Source organism: Solea solea, chromosome 12 (genome assembly GCF_958295425.1).
Source record: "Solea solea chromosome 12, fSolSol10.1, whole genome shotgun sequence".
In the NCBI taxonomy this organism is placed as follows: Eukaryota; Metazoa; Chordata; class Actinopteri; order Pleuronectiformes; family Soleidae; genus Solea; species Solea solea.
Genome location: NC_081145.1, coordinates 27,580,706 through 27,605,522, shown reverse-complemented (window position 1 = coordinate 27,605,522; position 24,817 = coordinate 27,580,706). Strand labels below are relative to the sequence as shown.

At 40.6% G+C, this 24,817-nt stretch overlaps 1 protein-coding gene across 1 annotated transcript; it reads right to left on the bottom strand.

Moving 5' to 3' along the window:
• Nucleotides 1-7,346: 7,346 nt before the first annotated feature.
• parvaa (parvin, alpha a) lies at nt 7,347-24,306 on the bottom strand. The gene is made up of 13 exons (XM_058645998.1): nt 24,030-24,306; nt 18,866-18,955; nt 18,333-18,403; nt 18,114-18,216; nt 17,871-18,011; nt 15,810-15,925; nt 15,623-15,681; nt 14,179-14,198; nt 13,445-13,506; nt 12,977-13,045; nt 11,780-11,881; nt 8,468-8,540; nt 7,347-8,135 (listed from the first exon to the last, which is right to left on the bottom strand). Exons 1-13 carry the CDS (start codon nt 24,163-24,165, stop codon nt 8,059-8,061), a joined length of 1,119 nt encoding a protein of 372 aa, XP_058501981.1. The 5' UTR covers nt 24,166-24,306; the 3' UTR covers nt 7,347-8,058.
• Between the last annotated feature and the right edge of the window lie 511 nt (nt 24,307-24,817).

Sequence of the window (24,817 nt, the reverse complement as noted above, 5' to 3'; positions counted from 1 at the left end):
ATATATATATATACACACATATATATATACACATGTATATATATATATACACACAGTATATAAAGTGATGTCAAAGTCACTAGAAATGACTCAAATGCCTGAAGTTATGAAGACACTAGCAACTAAAACTGACCATTTAAATAGTGGCGTAAATGTCATTAAAAGTGAATAAAATGACAGATTTAAGCCTTGTTTGCTCACAAAGTATGACGTTATGAAGTCATCAACAACTAAAACTGATATTTTAAATGTATATAATGAGTTAAAAGTGAATAAAATGACAGATTTACACTTTTGATTTGATAATTAAAACAACACAATTATGAATTATAAGTCAAAATTATGACAAAAAACTCATTAAATTAAACTTAAAATGAAGTCAAATAAAATCAAATAAAAGTCCTCATTTGGGGAAAGATACATGAATAATGTGATGTTGTAATGTAATATATACCTTCTCTGGTTTAGGGTGTAATTCTGTAGCAGCGCCACCTACAGGCCTGGCATATATACAACAGTTTTTTATTTATTTTTTTAAATCTGTGTGAGTGACAATGCCATAAAAAACCAATCACTTTAAATCTTATCAAACTCTGTAGTTCTTCATCTCTTTTATCTCACCTGTGTGTTTAGATGTTGACATGTTGTCCCCGCCCCCCACCTCCACCCCCCGGGGTCCTGTAGGGTCCTGTGCTGGACCCCCGGGGGACTTCAGGGACCCCCGTTCAGACTCGGCCACAGCCCTAACCTGGACATCTTTGTCTCGGCCGCCTCTCATAAAAGAGGGTTGTTGTTTACTGTGAACCTCGGCCTTTCTCAGGTTTCATCCCCTCAGGCTCCGCAGGACTGACATCTCACAGGAAGGAGGGGGTGAGGGAGGGGGGGGGACAGAGGGAGGGGCCGCGACACAAAACAAACACAGATATGGTCGGGGGGGGGGGGGGGGGCGCACACAGGCGGGGACACCGACGACGGTAACCTGACACCTGATACCGGCACACCGGCGGCGTTCCACCTGGCAGCTTGTGGGTGTTTTGTCAAAGTTACATTTCCCCGACACACACACACACACACACACACACACGAGTCAGCTGTGTGTGTGTGTGTGTGGTCATTATATAGAGAGGGTGTTTCTTTTCACTCACACACTCACTCACTCAGAACAGGCTGGTAAAACTTCACTGACCTAAAGGTCAACAGTTTGACCTCAGATCTGACCTCACCTCTGTTCAAACTGTCTGCTATTTATTTATTTATTTATTTATTTATTTATGTATATGTTTTTAAATCATTATTTTATTTACTTAGACTTAGTAAAGAGTAACTGTAAGGATACGTAAAGGAGGTTCAACTAAAGTCGAAATGATCAAATCAAAGTCTCATTGGTTTTGCTGATTTTCTCTATGCACTTTGGTGCAAGAGAGTGAGTCATTTAGAAAACGTGTAGAAACTGAACCGTCACTTTGATCTTTACATTCTATAGCTGTAGTTTAGTCATTCCCCAGTCTTAATCACTTTTAGCATAATTTTGAACAGTATTTGTAAAAAAAAGTAAGAGATACCAAAAATACATAAGAAAAAAAACCTTCACATATTTAACTCTAAGAAGAAGAAAATGGACTCTTTACAACTGTTAACATGTTGACATGAACTCACTAAGATTTACGTTCACTTTAATGTGTGACGATAAAAAGACGATCCAGTTCGACTGTCACGCCCTCCAAACTCTTCCAAGCGCTAAAAATACATCAGTGGAGCAGCAGAGGAGCTCTACTTTGGGCAACAGTACTTTAAACTGGAGGCCTGTAATCTGAGCATCAATCTGTAATCTGTGTCTGATTTAATATGCTGGGTGTGTGAAATGAGAGAGAGAGAGACGGAGAGAGAGAAACATGGGAGTAGAGTTTGTCGGACTTCACAGGTACATAACGTGACGTGATAAAAAGTGAATGTATGAAAATCTTAAACCAGTAAATCGGAGATTATATCAGTGTTCATGTGATCATGTGATCATGGTGCTGCAAACATGAACACAGCTTTAAAAACAACAACAACAATTCTGTTATCAAGGAAAAGTGCAGAAATAAATGACTAACTAGCTAGTTTATCAGCAGCTAACATCTAGATTATCAGCAGCTAACATCTAGATTATCAGCAGCTAACATCTAGATTATCAGCAGCTAACATCTAGATTATCAGCAGCTAACAGCTAGTTTCTCAGCAGCTAACATCTAAATTATCAGCAGCTAACAGCTAGTTTCTCAGCAGCTAACATCTAGATTATTAGCAGCTAACAGCTAGTTTCTCAGCAGCTAACAGTTATTTAGCAAGTAGCGGCTATTTTTTTAATTTTTGGTACGATTTTATATTATATATTTTTTTGTGTGATATGTGATATTTATGATGTGTTAAATTGTCCTTTTATGTCAGTCTGCACTTTTATTGTAAATCACTTCATTTCTATAGCGAGACATGTTGATGAAATGATGGTTGTTTCTGAACAACTGTTCTGATTTGACATTAAATCACTTTAAAACTGAAAACATCCACATTTTTCCCATCTCCTTTTTTACTTTTGTTCTAAATTAATACATTTTTATTCATTTACAATGATGTAAACGTTTATGATGCAGAAAATATTTGCAATATTATGTTTACATACATTTTTTTTTCTTTACAGTTCTTTCTATCAAAATTTAGCTCATGGTTAAGCTGTAAAATATAAAACCTTCGTTTAATTCTATAATTTAATAAGAATGCTTAATTACATTATATAGGCATGTGTGTTTAAACCTGATCTAGATCAGGACACTCATTGTCTTCTCTGTTGAACGTGGGCTTTTAATTACGATTGAAAAAACATTGGGCAAATATAAAAGTGTCATTAATGTGAGAAGATAAAAAACTAATTACATTTTGAACTGAACTGAGCTTTGATCTTGTAGCTGCTGTGAAACAGAGAATGAAAAATATTTGAGCTCGTAATCAAATTATATTAATCAAACTTTCACTTTAATGGAATTTGTTTTACTGCAGAAAAAAGAAGCACTGCAACTTTTCAGTGACATTTTCTTGAAAACCTTGAATCTTATGATTTGTTTTTTTTTCACCTCCATTCTTACAAACATTAGACATTTGTTTGTGTGGATTTCACTTTGAATCACTCACTCTCCAGCACCAGAGAGAAATTCAACGTTTTACAGGAGATGCTGGTCCACTGCTGCCTCGTGTGGTAAGTTTGAGTCACTGACTAAATCCTAATGAAGCATCACTGAAGTCACAAAATAACACAATTTAAAGTAAAGTAGCTTCTTTTTCTCCTAAGTAGTAAAGGTTACTTAGTTACTTTTTTAAAGGGTTTCAAATCTCACATGAATTGTTTTTTAATTAAAGGCAAACATTTAGAAATTAAAGTGCTGACAAAATAAAATATGTATGTGTCTAAATGGGTCAAAGGTCGCAAATGTCACTCACTCAGGGAGCTTAATTCACCTGTCCTCACCATTCATTCACCTGTCCTCGTCATTCATTCATTCACCTGTCCTCACCATTCATTCACCTGTCCTCGTCATTCATTCACCTGTCCTCACCATTCATTCACCTGTCCTCGTCATTCATTCACCTGTCCTCACCATTCATTCACCTGTCCTCATCATTCATTCATTCACCTGTCCTCACCATTCATTCACCTGTCCTCACCATTCATTCACCTGTCCTCATCATTTATTCACCTGTCCTCGTCATTCATTCACCTGTCCTCATTCGTTCACCTGTCCTCATCGTTCACCTGTCCTCATCATTCACTGCCAAAATTATTTTTTAAAATTTTTTACTAAAAACGGATGAGATTTAAAACGTAGCGAGGTAAAGTACTTCCAAAAAAACCGTACTTAAGTAAAAGTAAAATAACAAATTTTAAAATGACTTTAAAAAGGTACACAAAAAAACTTCTCAATTACAGTAATGCAGGTAAATGTAAACACTGGCTTTGTGTCAGTACCTCAAACAACCACACTTGAACCCTGAACCCTGAACTGTCCCTTAAATGATAATAACCAGTTACATTATGGGCCTGAATCATTTATCATATATAGAATTTTAGCTGTATATTCAGTCATCAACAGCCTCACAAGCAGATTATGAAAGCAGTTTTTCAGTGAACACATTTTACTGTTCTTTTGATCCCATCTGTTCCTGAAGGCAACAGTGACTCAGCCTTGTACAAACCTGCATAGAAACAAGGCTTGGCGTTTTTTTCCTCGTCCACAATGAAACCTTGATTGTGTACAAAGCGGCAGCGTGTGCCAGTGAAACGCCGGGCTTCAGGTTCCCTCCTCTCTCTTTGTGTTTTATTAATGTTCCCTTTCATAGACAGAGGGAGCGCAGAGCGGCCTCCTTTTGAATGTGTGACATTCATTTGACACATGGATGGAGACATTACAGATGCTGGTTACAGCACTGAGCTTTAAGGGCCTCAGGTTTTTTCATCACGGACATTGATCCTTGTGCTCAGACGATGAATGAGCGACTCAAAGGAGGTCATGAGCACAGTGCACACACACTTTCACGTTGTTATGTGAGCGCTGATATGTGGACTACATTTAAACCGGAGCTGCAGAAAAACACACTTTATAATACTACTACACTATTTATCTCATTTTCTTCAGCTTTTCTAGATGTTTCTTGAAAGTTTGGTTCACGCCTACTCAGAGCAAATTTGAATTTGGAGCAAATGATGACGTTAAAATTGTGTCCGTTAATCCCTCAAACTACAGGAAAGCCATGGCCAAGTGGAAAGGGAACTTGGCTTGTAACCAGAGGGTTGCCGATTTTAGTACCCACCAGGTCAAAGGGCTGGGGTACTCCTGAGCAAGGTACCCAACCCCCATTGCTCCCCAGGTGCCTAGACACTGCTCAGTGGCTGCCCACACACTGTGGGAAGATTCCTAAAAGAGGATGGGCTAAATGCAGAGAAAGAATGTCCCTAAAGGATTAATTAAGTATAATTTGGCCAGATAATCTCAAATCAGTAGCCTCAAAAAGACACCCAAGATTGTCGGAGGGGTCAGATTTGTTGACACTCTCTCTGTTTCTGCTGCTTGTTTAATCTCAGAATGACAGAGTGATGTTGTCGCACAGTTTCTGTTTCATTTTTTAAGACTGGAGGAGGAAATGCTGGGAAAAGGGAGAGAAACGTCAGCACATGCGTAAACGTCTTTACAAACTGTGACGGATGAATCAATCCCGCTCTGCTCTGTAACATTACCTAACCGGAGCGAAAGCGACAGGGACGAGATGGCCCGGACCTTCTGTCTTAATGCCACATAATATAATAATGTGATACTGGCAGATGCTTTTATCCAAAGCGCCTCACAACTGACGGACAACGTGAAAGCTTAGCGACGCTACGAGACCTTGAAGGAACCAGCTGAATTTGTTCAATAAGACAAATGCAGGAGGCGAGTGAACGGTAAGTGCTGCTTATGGATGTTTCTCCAACCTGTTCCACCCAGGTTCTCTTCAGGTTCCCCCAACAGTCCGGCGACATCCAGATTGGGGATTAGCGTACCACCGCAGTCACATGGACCCATGTGGACCTCAGAGAGTCTGATTCCAGCCTGACTGCGTCATCAGGTCTTTCCTTACTTACTCTCCTTCTTCCCATTTCTCCATCACTGTGGTGTCTTCAATCAGAGGAATGCTGCTCCGCGTCCCCATGTGACCCAGGCACAGAGCGACAATGTAACAATAATGCAATAACACTAATGTAACAAGGTAATAAGTGGAGCAGCTGAACTGCTCCCCGGGCGAACAAGCAAGGGAGGAAATGATCCTAACATGGTTTGAGATTCCCCCGAGGTCTGCTGCAGGGTTTTTCTGTCACTGTGAGGACGTCCACTGACATGATGCATTCTGCTGGAGACACTTACCCAGGGGCGCTGCAACATGGCAGATATAGAGGGCAAGTACCTGGGGGCCCCCAAGATGAATGGGCCCCCCAGAGAAAAGCTGATTACCTTTGTTCACAGCAACAATTCCATGAGAATCTTAAATCTTCTGATCTGCTACGTAGAGGAGACCAGTGACGTCTCCAAGTCCGCTGTTTTAAGTCCATAGAGAAAATCAGCGTCTTTAGCTCATGGGGCAACAGAAGGTGCTGCTCGACTGCTGCCTCGTGTGGTCAGTTTGTTTGATGCAGATAAAACTGCACAAATGGACTGACGGACTGGTGGACAGACAGACTGGTGGACAGACTGGTGGTGATGATAACAGACAGACAGACTCTGATCACATTTCAATTTTACAGAAAGTAAATTGTGTAGAATTGAAACGTCTGCGATTAAAAACCAACAAAAACCCAAAATGCAGCCGCGTTCAGGAAGTGAGTTTTTATTGAATGTACTGCAGTAAAACATCAACAGAGAAACACGTTTATTCACCTAAACACGTTCCCCGTGAACACGTTTGCTGCCTGAAGCGTTCAAATTATTCAGTCAAAATGTATGGATTAAAAAAATATATAACGTATAAAATGTGTTAAAGCAGAAACAGAGAGTGATTATACGACGCCGATGAATCGCAGTTTTAAAATATGACAAAAGTTAAAATAATAGAAATGTGGAAAAGTTTATTTTACAGCGTTAATATTAAATATTATGCTTTGGTCAAAATCGTAGAATGCACATAAAAAAACACAGACGAAGAATAAAGTGAAATCAAAACACCTGGATCGCCCTCTAGTGGCTAAAAACCCTGCGTTCTCCATGTCAAAGCCAAAAACAAAGTATTTCAGGAATGGTCCCTCTCATTTTATATTAGCATTTCATGTTTTGTTACATCGTGATAAAAAGAACTTGAAATAAACCGATCGTGGTGAATTTAACGTTAACGTGACGACAAGACAAAAATACAGGAAATCAATAATATTTAATATTTCACGTTTGGCGAGAAAAATGCTATTTGTTTGTTTCCGTGACGTCAGAATTTAAAAAACGTTGTAGTTTTTACGATTCTTTTCTTGTTTTTTTTTTTCCACTTATAATATTCACTTGTATCCCATTTGCAATACAAGTAGTTTTGGAGCTATTTTACGAATTCAAAGAAGAATTTTACAATTGTCGCAGTTCTAGATCGTGAATCAAAGTTGGGTTCGTTTTTTTTTGGGTTAGGGTTAGGCATCGTTAGGGGTTTGGCATCGTCCCACGTGAAACGACGTCATGATTGACAGCTTCATGTGATGTAATCATATATATGACATGATGCCGTGACCATATTTGGGGTTAAATCGTGATAAAAAGAAAGAATTTAACGTTAACGTGACGACAAGAAAAAATACAGGACATCAATAATATTTTGTGTTAGTTGTTCACTAACAAACAGACTTAGTGATTTATTTTGACGTGCCACAAGGGGGCGCCTGCTGATTTTTCTGATCATTTTGTGATGTCAGGATTTAAAAACTTTTCTTCACTTATAATATTCACTTACAAGACGTATCCCATCTGCGATACAAACAGTTGTTCGTAGTTTTAGGAATTCAAAGAAGAATTTTACAATTATCGCAGTTATATAACGTAAATCAAGGTTTTTTTGTTTTTTTTTGGCAATAAAGTTCCACATCATTTTCAAATGTTCCTCCGCACATTCAAAAGGAAAAAAATGTAACTTTAAGAGGAGCGACGAGTGCACGAACACAAATGTTCATGTATCGCGGAACTGATCGGTTTAAATAAAGGTACAAGAACAGGGAGCGGTGTCAAAATGAACAATAAATACAGGTAAACAGTCAAAGTATTGATCATCGAAAATCTCTCGAGGGATGTAAAATTAGGAATAATAATAATAATAAAAATAATAATAAGACTCGATTTAACAATAATTTCAGCCATTTTGTTTAGACTCCTGCAAGACTGCGTAGCAAAATGCCGAGTTTACGAATAAGAGCTAAAAATATCGTGGAATATTGTGACGCATGCGCTCAGATAAAAAAACCAAAACAAAATATGTAAGTATTAAGTTCGTCTTAAGCAAGTGGTTCCTCCTGCTAACGTGTGACGCTCAGTCGACGTTCCTGTACCTGGTGAAGAGGTTGTAGAGGACGCGCAGGGTGGACTTGAGGTCACAGTTCACGATGTCTGTAAAACAAACACAAATGGTTAAAGAGGACCCACTTTTCCACTACACAGATAATACTCCACTCCACTCCACTCGGCATCAGTCACAGAATCAGTTTGATTCTTGTGTCGGACGTCGCACTCTCGGACGTCAACTCTTCAGTGACGACACTCTCTGGGATTTGGAATTATAAGTAGAATTTGAAACTAAAAGTAGGATTTTTAAGTCCTTTTAACTGATCATCACAGAACATTGTTGGCTTATGTTTTATTTGTTTTACTTTAAATTTGATTGATATTCGACAATAAACAGCAAACAACTGAAGCAGCCTTAGCATGAGCGTGTGTCCTACCTTCTGGTCGGGGCTTTGGTCTCTCCAGACCTCCATCCTGCATCAGCTCAAAGGAGAAGGACACGTTGTGGACCTGAGGAGAGAGGAGGGGAAAAGCCTGTAAGGACACAAGGAAGCTTCTAAAGGAGACGCCAACACTACTGTACGTACATTCAATCACTGCAAACACACACACACACACACACACACACACACACACACACACACACACAGACACACACAGACAGAACGTTGCCGAATCCCACACTCAGTGCTGTTACCACAGCTTCCTGTGTCGGCAAACACGAAGCAGCTCTGCAGTGTAAGAACATAAGCCTCCAGCAGCTGCACAAACACTCCCATCCCTCACTTATCCACGGAAACATGTCCCCACCATCACTCCCAAAAAACCCCGACACCGAGAAAGTGATTCTGACACTGATGACGACGTCAAAGAGAAGATGGAGTTGTTAGACTGTTAGAACACAGAGTGGATCTGAAACATTTATGGTGAACATGATGAGTCAGAGTGGAGCTCCATGGAGACTTAGGTGGTGCATGGGACACTTTTGTCAGGGCAGGGGAGTCCCTGACTCGGGTAGAGGAGTGGGCTGGGACCCCTGGAGCTCCCTGGGGCAGTGAAGTGACAAAAGTGGAGCTTCAGGGAAACTAAGGTGGCGCAAGAGACACTTGTGCCTGTGTCAGGGCAGCCAGAGCCTCGATAGAAGACGCAATAATCGTGTCCAGTGTGAACACAGCATGAGACGACATCGCGGCAGTTTCATGCAGCCGTGCTATGATAACTCCGCCCACATTGAGGAGGTACTATAGTCCATACCAAACTGTGTGGAGTCGAGCCGTGCTGGAACTGTATAGTGGAAAAGCGCCAATACATGGGCCTCTTGGCCCACACACACACACACACACACACACACACACACGTTCGACATTCATGACTTGAGAGGACATTGCATTGACTTACATTCATTTCCTCATTTCCTCTAACCTTAATTACAATTACTACTGGCCTAATCCTAATCCTAATCCTAACCCTAACCTTAAAACATATCTTCACCTTAAAATGTAGTCATTTACGTTATGGGGACTTGCTTTTTGTCCCCACAAGGAAACAAGTCCCTATAATGTGACTGAGTAAACAGGTTCAGGTCCCCACAACATTAGTAATACCTGGACACACACACACACACACACTCTCTGAGCCCCTAAGCCACTTCAGTGTTTCCCTGTTCAGTATGAGATTACAGATGCTGTGAGGCTGATGCCTGTTCTCCTGAGCCAGGACTCTCAGCATTATGTCTGTGTGTGTGTGTGTGTGTCTGTGTGTAGTTGTGTGTGTGTAGTTGTGTGTATATTGTAACACCGATGCCCTGCTCTGCTTGGCAGGAGCTGCTGGCCAAAGAATCCACACAAAAGGCTTCTGAGGTGTCTCCACAGATCGCCTGCTCAGAATGCCATACCATAATACTGCACGGAGGAGAGACGGCCGCGCACTCGGCGGTTCCCGAGGGGGAAACGAGTGGCATTTATCAAACTGTGAGAGAGCAGAGTATTGATTTAAGGAGTGTGTCTTGAAACCTTTAGAAATAGATATTCTTAAAACAGCAGAAAACACAATTCACTTCAATGCTTTCTTGTTTTATAATTGAATCGTAATCGTGAGGCACTGAAAGATTCCCACTCCTATTGGAATATGAAAATCCTCTGCTAGTGTCCACTGAGAGAGTGTTTGCCGTTGCCACTTTCAGTCGAAATCGCAAAACACAAACTTTCTTAAAAAAAAAAACCCAAACACCCAAATGACGCGATTGTGACACAAAATATGAACTCGTTATTGTGCGAAAATAGACCCAGAATGTCTGTAACTCTGGATTTTTCCATTTATTTATTTATTTATTTATTTATTTCAGTCATGACATTTAGATCACTCATCACATAACAGTGCAGTTCACACAATATACATAACCGAAAGGGAATGCGGGAGAAGCAAAGCTTAACTAGTCCCGCCCCCATTTAAAGATGGTTCCCTCACAAAAAACCTCCTGAACTAGCCTTTTATTACAACTCAAGGACAGGATGAGTCACATTAATGTGTCCAAAGAAAAGAGTGGAAAGATATAAAGATATAAAGATATATATATATATATATATATATATATATATATATATATATATATTGGTGGCTTCATTATATTTATATATATATATATATACACACAGTATATATATATATATATATATATATATATATATATATATATATATATATATGTATGTAAATATAAATATAATGAAGCCATTACTGACTTCAAATCCACAATAGTGAGAAAAGAAATGCAGCAATGAAAAGGTTCTTTGTAAAGAAAAGCCTTTAGTTTGTCTCTTTATTCACTGACAATGACAAATGTTAGACTCTCATGGTGGAGGAAAATGAAATAAGTCTCCACCAATCTTTGTATTTTCTATTTCTGCAGTGCTGCAGTGAACTGGGTTTGAAAATAAATAAATAACGAGTGTTTGTGTTAATAAAACAGTTAGATGCAGCAGGTAAAATGTGTTGTGGGCTGCGACAGCCCCCTGGTGGCCGTGAAGGTACCACAGTAATACCGTAAGTAAATAAGAAATAAATAAAAAACAGGGCTTGGTTTGGTGTCTGTGTCTGCGGTTAGACGCAGAGTGATAGACGCACATGACGCGACGCGACAGACGCAGCGTTTCACACAGCCGTGACGTGGTCATGTGACGTGCTATGACGACTACCAAACCGAGAGGAGACATGTGGTTATTACGGTAATTTCAGCGTATCAGAGTGCATTTTCAGCATCTTTGTCGCCAGAGAGGAGAGAGTTGGAAAAACACTTCCAAGAAACACTGAGAGACTCAAATTTAACTGTCGAGTAGTCTGAATGAGTAATGCTAAATTTTGTGGGGTCAGGGTTAATAAAAAACCTACCAACAGTAAAGAAAGAAAAGGAAAAAAGGTTTGATTGAAATGGTCGTTGTCAAATATAATCCTCACGGTCATTTTTGATTACATTTCTATTTCTTAATCAAATCAAGAAGCAAAGAAAAGAGAGAATCCTCCGGCATGTTCAGGGATGTTTTGTGTTCAAGCTAATTTCTATGCGTGCCTCCGTACAGCGGCGGAATCCTTCGTTTTAATTAAACGAGTTAAAACTGTTGCTCTTTCATTAACAGAGACAGAATGACCTTTGAACGCAGCAGGAAAAACGACTGAATATGGACAGAAAAAAAAGCCTCATCGTCCTCGTCGTCTCGCTAACAGGAAAAATTAATTATCACTCTTTTTTTTACCTTCTGGTCGAAATTCTCCGGTGTGAGGAAGAAGTTGTAGAGAGGCACAAAGTATCCTTCCAGCAGCCCCATCAGCAACACCAGGTAAACACCATCTGCAAACTGACACAAACAACAACTGTCAATACTCAAAACACCATGTTTTGCAGTTATCAGTTAACAAATTCAAGGACTTTCCAGGACCAATTTCCCTGAAATTCAAAACCTAAATGTGCTGACACAGCTTAAGATGCAAAGGCGGAGAGAAAGACAGTGAGAGACAGTCACAACACCGCTAGTGATTATGACTTTTGACGTTTGTCCTGCGTAGGCCTCGTCGACGTACATCAGGCAATGCGGGGCATGAAACAGTAGGTGGCGTCGAAATATCAAATTATCAACTTCACTTCTGTCTGGCACAAAATTCAAGCACGTTCAATGATCTATGTATATTTAGGGCAATTTTCAAAGATTTTCAAGGGCCTTGAAAATGAAATTTTAAATTCACAATCTTACACAAGGATTTCAAGGACTTGTGGGAACCCCGCTTTAATCAACAGTGATCTATAATCAATGAAGCCTGCAAACGTCAATGAACAGCGGTGAATCGTCAGCGTACGGTGTGATTTTTTTTTACAGGAGTTAGGACTGTAAATTTAGAAGAGGCTCCTTTTTATCTCCCAAAATATCTCGTACACAGGTGGGTGGAGCCATCTGCTGATGACCAATCACAAATCAGCTGTAAAATCAGGATATTTCACACGTCTTTAACTCATCAAAATGTAAATAATCGCACATGAAGACACCCCAGTGTGATGAGAACTACTTACAAAACAGAGAGAAACTATAGCTAGGAGGGGGAGGGGCTTATGACCAATACTTCAGGCGGCCACCATCTTTATTTACCCTTAAGGAAACTTTGCGTGTGTGTGTGCTTGGTATTCCCTATGTTGTGGGGACCTAAATCTGTTCACACATTATGGAGACTTGACTTGCTCTATGGGGACAAAAATCAAGTCCCCATAATGTAAATTATTACATTTGAAAGTGAAGACATGTTTTTAAACTTAGGCAGAGGTCACAGCTATAGGTTAGGGTTAGAGTCAGGATTAGGATTAGTACCAGTACTAGTTATGGTTAAGGTTAGAGGAAGTCTTCAGAAAATGAATGTATGTCAATGCTATGTACTGTGAGGTCAGAAACCAATGTGTGTGTTACCTGTGTGTCCAATTCCGTCACCTCCAGGTTCAGCTTGTTTAGGTGTTTGTTCACAAATGTGATCAATGTCTGAGAAAATATACAAAAATAATTGAAAAAAAACCAAATGTACACACAGTATCACAGCATTATCACAAACAGAGCAAATACAAGTAAAAGTTTTAAAAATCTTGTTTTTTTGGGGGGAAAACAGGGTGGGGCGTGGACCCTGGGGTGAGCAGAAACCAAAACTCTCACCCAGTCACGCATTAAACATTTCCTGCTTTATTCTCACTTGGATAATTCATACAATCTGTGTAAATTTTATGATAAGGTTTGGAAGAAACAACCCAGAAACATAATCCAGACTGACATTTGTGTCCTCAAATAAAACCCTCCCCCTGAGGAGGATTCTGGCACAAAATCAGCTCATGTCATCTCTCTCTCTCTCTCTCTGTGAAGATGGCAGACATGCAAAGTCTGTGCTACCTTTTTGACGACGTTGAGTTTATCCGGAGCGTGGTCAAACAGTGTGTCGAAGGCGTCGCGCTCTGTGGACAATAAATTAAAAGAAATCAATTATTTGTTAAAAAGAAAAAGACAAGAAAATGACCCGTGTTAAAGCAGCAGTATGTGACTTTCCTGTCAGGTAAAACACTCTGATCTGTTTGAGGGAGCTTTTGTGTGTATACGGAAGCAGCACAGGGGCGGGCAGGGACAAGAAACAGCTGAACGACTTGGGGGTTGAAAGGGCACTTTCTTTTTTTTTTATTGTGCTACAAGTACATGCCCTGCCTGAAACGCATGAGAACAGTGGTCTACAGGAAAATGTTAGTTATTTGACAAAAAGTTCCAGGTACTTTTGTTTGAAAAACTGCTTTTTCTTTTTCAATAAATCCGGCTAAAGGTAAACACCCTGCTTTAAATGCAGGAGAAAGGTGGTCTACAGGAAAATGTCAGTTGTTTGACAAAAAGTTCCAGGTACCATTGTTGGAAACGCTTATTGTTTGAAAATTGTATCATAGGTAGAGACTTAAAAACACAGGGTTTGCAAACACACTTTTCAAAGCAACGTACTACAGCTTTAAACAGGCAGACCCTTTTGAAAAAACATTGGTTGGTTGGAAGATAAAGATAAATGTGGCTGGAAGCTTCCAAAATTTGAAAAATCAGTGACATATACCAAATTAACATAAAAAAAGACACAAGAAAAAGGAACTTACCGTGTCTCCCAGAGAACGCCCTTTGGAAAAGAGGAGAGGGGGAAAAAATGGCGTCAGAGGACATTTATTGACAATTTCACACTTGAATATTTACAGAAGAAGAATAATGGGCGGAGAGTTTCCAGGTCAATCACAGAGGAATGTAGAGAATGAATGGATTAAAAAACACACACACAATAACAGGACAATGTGGGCATCGTATAATTTGATTAACACACACAAACACAATCGCACGTTGTGTATTCAAATCAGCAGCGGCACGGATACACAATGAGCACATACTGAGACATAATGTAACAATGTCAACACGACACTGTCCTCCATTATTACAATGTCCACACTTTGGACGCTGATGTTGTTGGACGGGGTGAGGTGGTTTGTTTTTTTTGGAGAACACGGCGAACGCAGGACATGCACGTGTCCCAGAGGAAGTGATATCACAGTGGGCAGGCCAGCAAGAAATGGCACACACACACACACACACACACACACACACACACACACACACTTCATGCATGATCATGGGGTAATCCAGGATGGCAGAGGCAGGCGAGTCTGGGCAGAGTTCCTGTTGGTGTGGTAATAACCGCATTTCCACTGTGACCATGTGTGTGTGTTCTTGTATTTGTTGCCTCTTCAGGACCCTTTCTATCATAAACACTGACCTTGTCAGGACCAGTGCAGTCCTCATAGTGGCTAAGGACCTGGTCCTAATGATTCAGAACCTTAAGGTTAAGGTTCGGGACTTTGTTTAGGCTGTCAATGCAGTGCCCTAAGAAGAAAAGCTGTGTCCCATAACACAAATAATGACATTTGTGTTTGTATGTACTTGTATGTCTGTCTTATGTATGTATGTGTGTGTGTGTGTTGGCCCGCTGTTATCTCCCTGGTTTCTGCTGTCAGGCTGCAGGACAGCCTCACAGCCACAATAACAAAGAGTTCAGATTTAAATAGTCAGTTTTGAAGCTGCCATCACGATCTGCGATTGAAACACAACAGATAATGACTTAAGAGGGTGGTACATTTTAAATCTCAAAAATAATAATGTATAAAAGTCAATATTTTGGCAGATATTTTGACAATTTATTCATACAAGATTTAAAAATAGCCACCCAACGTTTGTTACATGTAAAATAAGGGTACTAATGTTGTGTGTTTATATGAAGTAATCAAACAGAGATTAGAAGGGTTAATTAATCCTTGAAATTATTGAATGTTTGTTGGTTTTGAGCAGCGCTGAAGTTCTTTAAGAGATTCATACAGAAAAAATATGAATTTGGAAAGTTTTTAGAGTAGTTTTCTGGAAGTGGACATTTTTGTCCTTAATGACTTAAGAGGGTAGTAAATTTAACTGATGCCTGAGGAAAAAAATAGATAGATTTGGTTGAGGATAACAATTTTACATGAATTATTAATTTTATTTTTTGACTGATGAAGTACTTACTCTGTGTTACCAGTGATTTCCTCTTGAATCTGTCTGGACTGAAGGATGCCCTCTCGTTTCTGAAAGAGACAAAGGGAGAAGAGAAACATCCCACTTAATATGTGTCAGGTTTTTAAATAAGTCACCACAGCAGTTTCTGTTCATCAAATCAACACGGCAGAGCTAACAAAGACCACGTCTCACTCACCTGAACAACCACGACTTGAATAGAGACGTGGTCGGGCAATCTGATTGGTGCTCTGAAGTGCTGGGACAGCGCCACCAGCAGGTGCAGGATGGCAACAATACTCTTGGCATGAACGGCTAGAGAAGAGAAAGAAATGGCATCATGACATTTTTATACAATGATGGAAGTTTAGTTCATCTTAAGATTGTGCTGACATTAAATGAAGTTATTTCGATCCATCTTGTTATTTTCTTGGTTAATAAAGTAATTGTTTGGTCCATAAAATTACAGAAAATGCTGGAAAAATGTTCTCAAATGTCTTATTTTGTCCATTACAGTTTTAACAATTCCGTTCTCCTATGAAGCAAAGAAACGACTTAAAACAAACTGATTAACTGATGATCGAAAATACGTCCAGATTTGAATTTGCCAGATATTTTACCAGTCACATATCTTCTATATGGCCCTGTGATGGACTGGCGAACTGTCCAGGGTGTACCCCGCCTATCGCCTGATGTCAGCTGAGATTGGCACAGCCCCCCCCCCGCGACCCTCTGGTGGAGGATAAAGCGGTAGATGATGGAAGGATATCTTCTATATGAAGTCTCTCAGGAATTTGGATTGAAAACTTTTTAAGTGGCGACATTGTGAGCCCAAATAAAAGGCAAAACTCACCAAAGTAAAGCTTTAGTCCATCATGTCTGTGGTTCACTCACTCATACAAGTACGTTTTTTTATTATCTCTGGATGATCAATTAAGAGCCTTACGCAGGCCTTTGATGGAGCCTCGAGGTGACAGTAAATGAATTATCTCCTTCGTGTGCTGAAGGCCTCTTTTTAAAAAAAAAGTACGGATCCAAAGATGTTGCATGAAAGTAGACGCCAAACAAAAGAAAAATCAATTACCGCAGCGCACTCTCTCTTACGCGGCCATCGCATCTGCTACAAAGAGTTCTACACGGACAAACATTTAAGAGCGCCTGAAGGCTAAAGACTCGTTAAAGCCTCGTCCACACTGTCACCATTAATCTTCTCTTAAAGGTTTTCTGGAGCCTTTATTTTCTGTCATGCTTAAAATCCTCTTCACCACCCGAGTGTTTAACCAATTAATGAATGCATCGTCACAAAAATGAAAAATGCCTGTAAAAACACCGTCCGATCAAACTGAACGGTCCAAACGAATTCATTGGATCGTGATGCATCAATCAAACTGCCATCTCGCCCCTATGCACATACCCCTCTTTGTGCTCTAATCACATATGCTCAGAAGACAACGACAGAGCTTATGCGAGCTTGCTAAATCCAACGAGAGAGTTGCACCAACGTTGTGGCAGAAAAGGGGCAAACAACTAGCCTGGCAAACCAGAGGTACATCAAGATGCTTGGTCTGGGAACACAATTGGCAATTGGCAGGGCTCAATCCGAGGGGCAAAAAAAACGGTTGTCTTTCAAATTCCCTCCGCACATAATAGGATAGCGCTACAACCAATCGGAGCAACTGAAGAAGGTGACGTGGTCAGAGCAACAGAAAACAGTCCATGGGGAAGTGTTCCGCATATGGTGTGTTTTGTTTTCTGTGTTTCTTCGTAAATAACAACAGTAATATCAAGTAATCAAACTGGCATCCGAAGGGTTAAAATCCTCAAAATGTCGTTTTGAGTTCTTTAAGATATGAATTTGTAAAGTATTTATAGTAGTTTTCTGGAAGTGGACATTTTTGTCCTTGATGTCTTAAGAGGGTACTAAATTTAATTGATGACTGATGGTATTTTTTTTTTTAAAGTTTTTTTTATCGATTTGTTGAAGATAACACTTTTGTGGAAAATTTTGATGGAGAGATTCCATTAAGCCAACAAATGGTCGTTCAGATAAAAGCCTGTATCTGGTCGGCAAAACTCCAAACACATCTTTTTTTTAGGAATAACTTCAGTGCTGCTATTTGTTAATTTTTCAAAGAAAAGCTTAACCCCAAGTCAAGCCTGCCCACCGACTCTGGATTTTGAGTTTGGATTCTGCAGCTCGCGAGCTAACGAGGATTTTCCTGGGCGGAACCCTGCCTAGTGCAGGACGGTGTTTACTTACAGTCCACGTTCCAGCGGATGTTCCTGGTGGAGAGTTTGAGCGAGTCGTTGATCCTCTCCAATACCGTCTGCAGCTTCTGTTTCTGGGCGATCTCCGACTGCGTCACCTCGGCCACGTTCAGTTTCTCACCTTCCAGCTTTTCTAGGGCACGACAAACACACAAACTCAGGTTCATGTAAACTAGACAAACACCTACTTACTTGTTATTCTTATGGTTTGTTAGTTTGTCGTTGAGTTCCTCACCAAAGAGCTTCTGCAGAACCTGACCGTCGTACATATCTTCAGCCAGATCCTTCACGATGATCCTCTCTCCCACCAGGACGTCGTTGATCCAGTCGATCAGCACCTGATGTGAACAACAAAATGTGTTCAAGTTAAATTGCGATAATTTTCACTGACATTACAACATTAACCCATAGTTTCACACTCCTCCACAGTAATTATTAAACATCGAAACATCACCTTCATGAGCTCCTGTAGTTTGCGGTCGCTCTTGGAGTTTGGGTCCACCATAGTCCGCACTTCATTCTCCTCTAATGGACGGAACAGAGACACGTTAAACAATGATTTATTCAGCTCCTTTCAACTGTTTATTCAGAGAATCACAGCCGTGTCAAACTGGCAGCAAGAAGACCCGGGTCCGTGATCCGGTCGGAACACGGGTCTTTCTGCATGGAGTTTGCATGTTCTCCCAGTGTGTGTGGGGTTTCTCCAGGTTCTCCGGTTTCCTCCCAAAGTCCAAAAACATGCAGATGTGGGGATTAAAGGAAAGCTTGTCTCCATGTGTGTCCTTGTGATGGATGGGATTCTCTCCTCTCTATAATGTTGTCCATGAACAGAGCCGTGAGATAATGTATGTTGTGATTCGGCGCTATACAAATAAATTAAAATTAAGTTGAATTTTCTTTTTTTGGTTATTATTGTCTTTTAAATTAGCTGCATGTTTGTCTCTGGTTTTAAAATGACAATGTGACTGTGAGTGAGTGTCTGTTTACCCAGCAGCGTGTCCTCGGGGTCCAGCTCATAGTGGGAGGGGCTGAGAGGAAGGTTGATGGCGTTAATTCCTTCTTCTTGAAGCTCGGACACTGCGAGAAAGAAACGTCAGACACGTTCAGAAATATGGTTTTTCATGTGTTTTTACACCAAAACCAAACATTTATGAAATGGTCATGTTTGAGAAGTCGCTTTACCAATCACCAAATCGTCATTAAAGAGACTGAAAAATACCTCGAAAATAAATTGTTACACAATGGAATCGCAAAAGCTTGTGAATCAGAATCAATTCAGTAAAATCAGGAGGTCGTAAATAATCACAGGGTCAAATGAAGCCAGGAGACCGATCGGCTGAGACAGAGACAGACTGACAGTGATCTGAAGGTAAAAATAACCACCACCATCATCATCTTCATCATCATCATCATCATCAGCAGCAGCAGCAGCAGCCGCTTGACATCACATGAGCAACTGGTGTCACTTCCTGGTTCTCAGCAGGTCTGAGAGAAGCCCAGCGTGTCAAACAGCTGAGTGTGTCAGATACCTGAGGAGGCTGTGTGTGTGTGTGTGTGTGTGTGCGTACAGGTGTGTGTGTGTGTGTGTCTGTGTCTGTCGAGTTCATGGAGTGAACATCCTGTACATTTCTCTGCCTTCACTGGAACAACATCCTCTTAATCAACACCATCCACTCAAGTGCAGCATGTCTACACACACACACACACACACACACACGCGCGCGCACGCACACACACACGCGCACGCACGCACACACGCGCGCGCGCGCACACACACCTTCCACTTGTCGTGCTGTAAATTAACTGACATCACCGCTGTTTCTCTCGGGTTTTATTTTAACAACAACAACCTCCTCACTTTTCCCCTTACTTTTATAATCGCAGTGACTCCATCAGACTCAGGTCGGTGTGGAAAGTGGACATTTTTCATGGGAATTAACAGGAGCTGAAATATAGTTGGTAAAGGACGTATTGTATCATAATCTCTGGCTAAAACAATCGGATTTCCATGGAAATACAGCTGAATATCAATGATATCTCTCAATCACAGAGTGCGCGTGTGTGTGTAGCTGTGGATTATGAAACGATGTCAGAGAGTTGTGCGTGGTACTTGTAACTGTGTAGAGCTGTACGATCGCCATAGCGACATCAACTATGTGAACTCCCGATAAATGGGAGTTCATTTGGTCACAGTCTGGTGTTTTTGGTGTTTTTCCAATGCGTTCCCACTAGCATAGCACCTGGACGTCCGACACAAGAATCAAAGCCGAACAACGGCGAACTGATCAGTTCAAAAGACTCAAGTTAATCCTAACAACGTGGGTTTTTGCAACTACTAAAATCTCGCTCCACTGAAAACAACTGCTTTACAAGCCACGCGTCACTCGTTTGTGTGTTTGTGTAAAAACGAAAGTCACGTCAGTTTCATGCAGCCGCGCAGTGATGACTCCGCCCACGTTGAGGAGGAGGTACTATTTTGTAGTGGAAAACTAACCTAAACCGTGGCGTGCCGAGGCGAGGCGAGATGGGACCATAATTGAAAAAGGGGGCTCTAGATTCTTGTTTGGAACCTCGCGCTCTTGACTCTTGACACTTTTACTGTTAAAAAAAATAAAGGGACCAAAAAAAACCCCTTTGGACACCCTGATGAAGACAATAAAAAGCGGAATAAAAGATAAATAAATGAGTTATCACGACATAAAACCAACAATCCTAGACTAGAACTAGAACTAGACTAAAGTCTAAAAATGGCAGACCCAGAGTCGAGCATTTGGAGAACCGTGACACCCGTTTATTGGAGAGTCCAGATTGTGCTGTCGATATAAAAGCGAATAAGAATCACAAGTGTCCTCAGTGTCCGCCCTCCCGCCCTCCCTCCCTCCCTCCCTCCCTCCCTCCCTCTCCTCACGGCTGCCAGCTAGTGTCATAAAAACAACAACACGCCGTCCATCCATGAAATACGGGACACGTTTGTGCCTCTCACTCACAACCCTGACTGTACGTACGTACGGTAAGAGACAGAAGGAAAATAACATCCTGATGCTGCTGCTGCTGCTGCTGCTGCTGATGATGTGTGTCCTTCCTACCTGGAGGACAGAGCGCTCCGCAGCCCATGTCTGTCCCGTCTACGTCCCCCCAGTCTCCAGCATCGTCTCCCGGTCACCGGGACCAGCTTAACTCCCCCCTGCAGAACTGAGCTCACAGCGGCATCAAACCCTCGCCCTCATGCAAATATGATCACATTTTCTCTGTTTTAATGCAGCATAAAATATATATACTGTATAGATATATATATAGATATAGATATATATACATACATATATTATATATAAAACACGCCTGCTGTTTTATGTGCTTCTCATCACCTTTCCCTTTTCTCCCCCTCTCTAATTCTGTCATTACTCGGGCATATGTGACGGTCACGGACGTCACAGGGACTTAAATTTAATCAACGATCAACAGCAGAGCGAGAGAGCGAGAGAGCGAGAGAGCGAGAGAGCGGGGACAGGGTTTTCCATCCAATCACACACACACACACACACACACACACACACACACACACACACACACACTCCACTCACTGTGTGTGTGTGTGTGTGTGTGTGACACCAGCCAGCATGGATATGATGTGATTGCGCGGACAAAGACGACATAAAGACGACAAGGGGGGGGGGGGGGGTGTAGGTTGGTTGGTGTTGGGGGGGCTCAGCTGTGCAGCAACAGTGTCCTGAATGACAACAACGCAATCATCCAACGACTCAACGAGACCTTTTCTCTCGTCCCGCGATAAAAGCTGACCTTTGACGCTCACGTTCACAGGCTGTGTTAAAAAAATGATGAAGAAATTAAGGCCATTTGTAAAGCAGTAGTCTGATTATGTGGACTGCCGTAATCTGATTATTGACCAGATTAAAACAGTAGTCGGAATAAAACCGTCATGGAGACTTGTGTCTAAATCCATACACAACACTGTTCTCAGTCTGGTTAGTAGTCTACACTAATCTGATTACTGATCAGATTAAAAACAGTTTTTATTGTCAAAATCTGAATGTTGATCCTATTGTGGTTATTCGCCAGTGACTGTATCTACAAGGACTACAATAATGGATTACAGTAATCTGAGTATCGACCAGGTTAGTCTAAATCAGTGGTTCTCAAACTTTTTCTGTTGGGCCCCCCTTTGGAGGAAGACATTTCCCGGGGCCCTCTCACGAAGTTGTAACAATGTGTCAAGTATAACATTTATTCAGTCAATATTAGAAGAAATGTTTCACTTTTCTTTCAATAATTTGTTGTGCAAATAACATTTTTGCTTTAGCGATCCAAATAATCTCAATATTGCTTCCTGAGAAAGCAAACGTGCAATTATAACTATAATAGTGTCATTTTTAAACAATAAATACATTTGGATAACAAAGAATACTTTACCAATATCAATAGTTTGCTGTGCAAATAACATTTTTTTGTTTTAAAAATACAAATGCTGTCCCCCTGTCCCCTGCCAGTGTTTTGAGACACAACACACGGAGTGGTTTTTCTTAATCTCCTACAACAGTCGCCGTGAATCCAAGACTGAGAAACGTGTCGGCACATTTTCTCGTCTTGGGTTTTGGTCGTCGTGAATCATTAAGATATCATTGTTCTGTTCGGCTGACGTTGGCTTGTTGTTAGTTTCTGAAACTTCTCTATTATCCAAACCTTGTCACCAGTGTAGATTTGGTTGTGGTCCTTTAACTAAAATGAGTCCGGGTCACAGCGAGACCAAAAGTTCCGCCTGCTAAACTTTAGTTAGGACTTAAAAAAAAAAAACAGAACTTGCACCCCCCCGGAAAGTCTCTACGCCCCCCCAGGGGGGCCCGCCCCACAGTTTGAAAAAGGCTGGTATAAATAATGTTGTCAATGACCGTAATCCAGTAATCTGATTACTGACCCGGTTCAAAGACAATCCTGTCATGGACACTGGTGTCTGACTCCAAAGACTGATTTCATTCTGGTTAGCAGATTAAGGGTTAGCTGGTTAACCCTAGTGACTGTGTTCCCAACGACTCCAGTAATCTGATTATTGACCAGATTAAAACAGTAGTCAGATTAAGACACTGTCACATGGACACAGACACCCATGTCTAAATCCAGCTACTGATGTTATCTGGTTCGTCAGTGACTGATATACATGGACTATTCTAATCTGATTACTGATCAGAGTAAAACAACTGTTGGAATAAGACTCTGTCATGTGGACACGTGTACACTATTGTCAAAATCTAAATGCTGATCCTATTCTGGTTATAATTCAGTGATTTGATTTGATTATTATTCTGTTTAAGCCTGGTCAATAATCAGATTACTGTAGTCCACTACTGTAATCCATGTAAACACAGCCTCTGACATTGCATGAGGCATAAATCAGAAGCTTGACTCAGACATTAGTGTCTGTGTGTCTACATGACAGTATCTTAATCCGACTACTGTTTTTATTTTGGCCAATAATCAGATTACTGTAGTCCACTATTGTAATCCATGTAAACCCTGATGTCTGACCAGATTAAGGTCAGAAGTTTGATTCAGACATTAGTGTCTGTATGTCCACATGACAGTATCTTAATCTGACTACTGTTTCAACCTGGTCAACAATCAGATTACTAATCAGATTACTGTAGTCCAATACTGTAATGCATGTAAACACAGCATCTGATTGGCCAGATTAAGATCAGGAGTTTGATTCAGACATTGGAGACAGAAAACCTGACAATTGTTTTAGTCTGCTCTGTAATGGGATTACTGTGGTGAAGAAGAGTTAGTGTGTGTGTGTGTGTGTGTGTGTGTGTGTGAGGAGGAGGAGTGTGATGGTTGGGTCAGTGTGTGTTTACTCGTCATTCCTCTGAGGATTGAGCGGATTTCATACCTTACATGGACACTGACGCAGCTACACAAACACTATTTGAGTGTTAATCTTAATTTTAATCTAGAAAAAGTTTCGAAATGTTAAATTTTGCGTGGATTGTTGTTGTCCCTGCGCTACGTGACGTTTAACTGAAAAGTTCAATGTTTATCTATGAGAACTGAGTGGAAACGTCGCACTTTACTTAACGTTTACTTTGTTGTTTTTAAACGTGTTCCTTCTTGTTGTTGTTCTCCCGGGTTTTTTCGTCACCTTCTTTCGCTTTTTTCCTTCTCGCCAAAGTTCCGCCAAGTTTTCCCAGGAAAGAGTCGTCCTTCTTCCTGGATGACGGGGATTTGGGCGTCGGGGATTTAGGGGAAGACGGAGACTTCTGCGGCGAGGAGGCCATGGTCCACAGGGTCGAGATATAATCCGGTTAATCCACTAGAAAGTGTCCACGGAGAAGACAACACCGGAGGAAAAGTCAAGTAAAAAAAGAGAGGAAAATCACAGTCCACTCCCTAAAGCGGAAACGGAATTCCAGACATTTCTCCCGAAGTTTTGGTGACAAGCCACGCCCATCATACCGACATGGCCCCGCCCCCACCAGTGAGATTAGTGAAAATCAAAAATAAAATCCTAATTTACTCAGTGATTTGATTTTTAAATGTAGTTATTCTGTTTATTTATTCTACTTTTATTCTCCTGTAATTCAGCTTTAATTTTTAAATTTTTTCTGTGTAAATTTATGTCAAATGTTATTTTATATTTAGTTATGATGTAATTGTAGCTGTCCTGTATTTTGTTTGGTGTAGTTTTTACTTATTAAAATACATATTGAGTTTTATTTATATATTGGCCATTTAATGTATTGGGGGTTTTTTGGATTTACTTTTTTATAATTTAATATATATATATAGTTTTAAGCTGCATATGTTTTTATTTACACTTTTTATATTTTACACATTTTCAGATATCACATTTTTACTGTGCAGTTTTCTACTCATATTTTTGCCATTTCTCCCTATTTGCAATACATATTTAACATATTTTATTCATTT

What these genes read in the sequence shown, in the direction of transcription:
- parvaa (XM_058645998.1), bottom strand. Translation starts at nt 24,165, where the DNA reads ATGGCCTCCTCGCCGCAGAAGTCTCCGTCTTCCCCTAAATCCCCGACG. An exon ending in GAAATCACTGGTAACACAGA is followed by an intron (nt 14,199 to 15,622) that starts GTAAGTACTTCA and finishes TCTTTTCCAAAG; the next exon opens with GGCGTTCTCTGGGAGACACG. An exon ending in CGGAGAATTTCGACCAGAAG is followed by an intron (nt 8,541 to 11,779) that starts GTAAAAAAAAGA and finishes CTCTCTCCTCAG; the next exon opens with GTCCACAACGTGTCCTTCTC.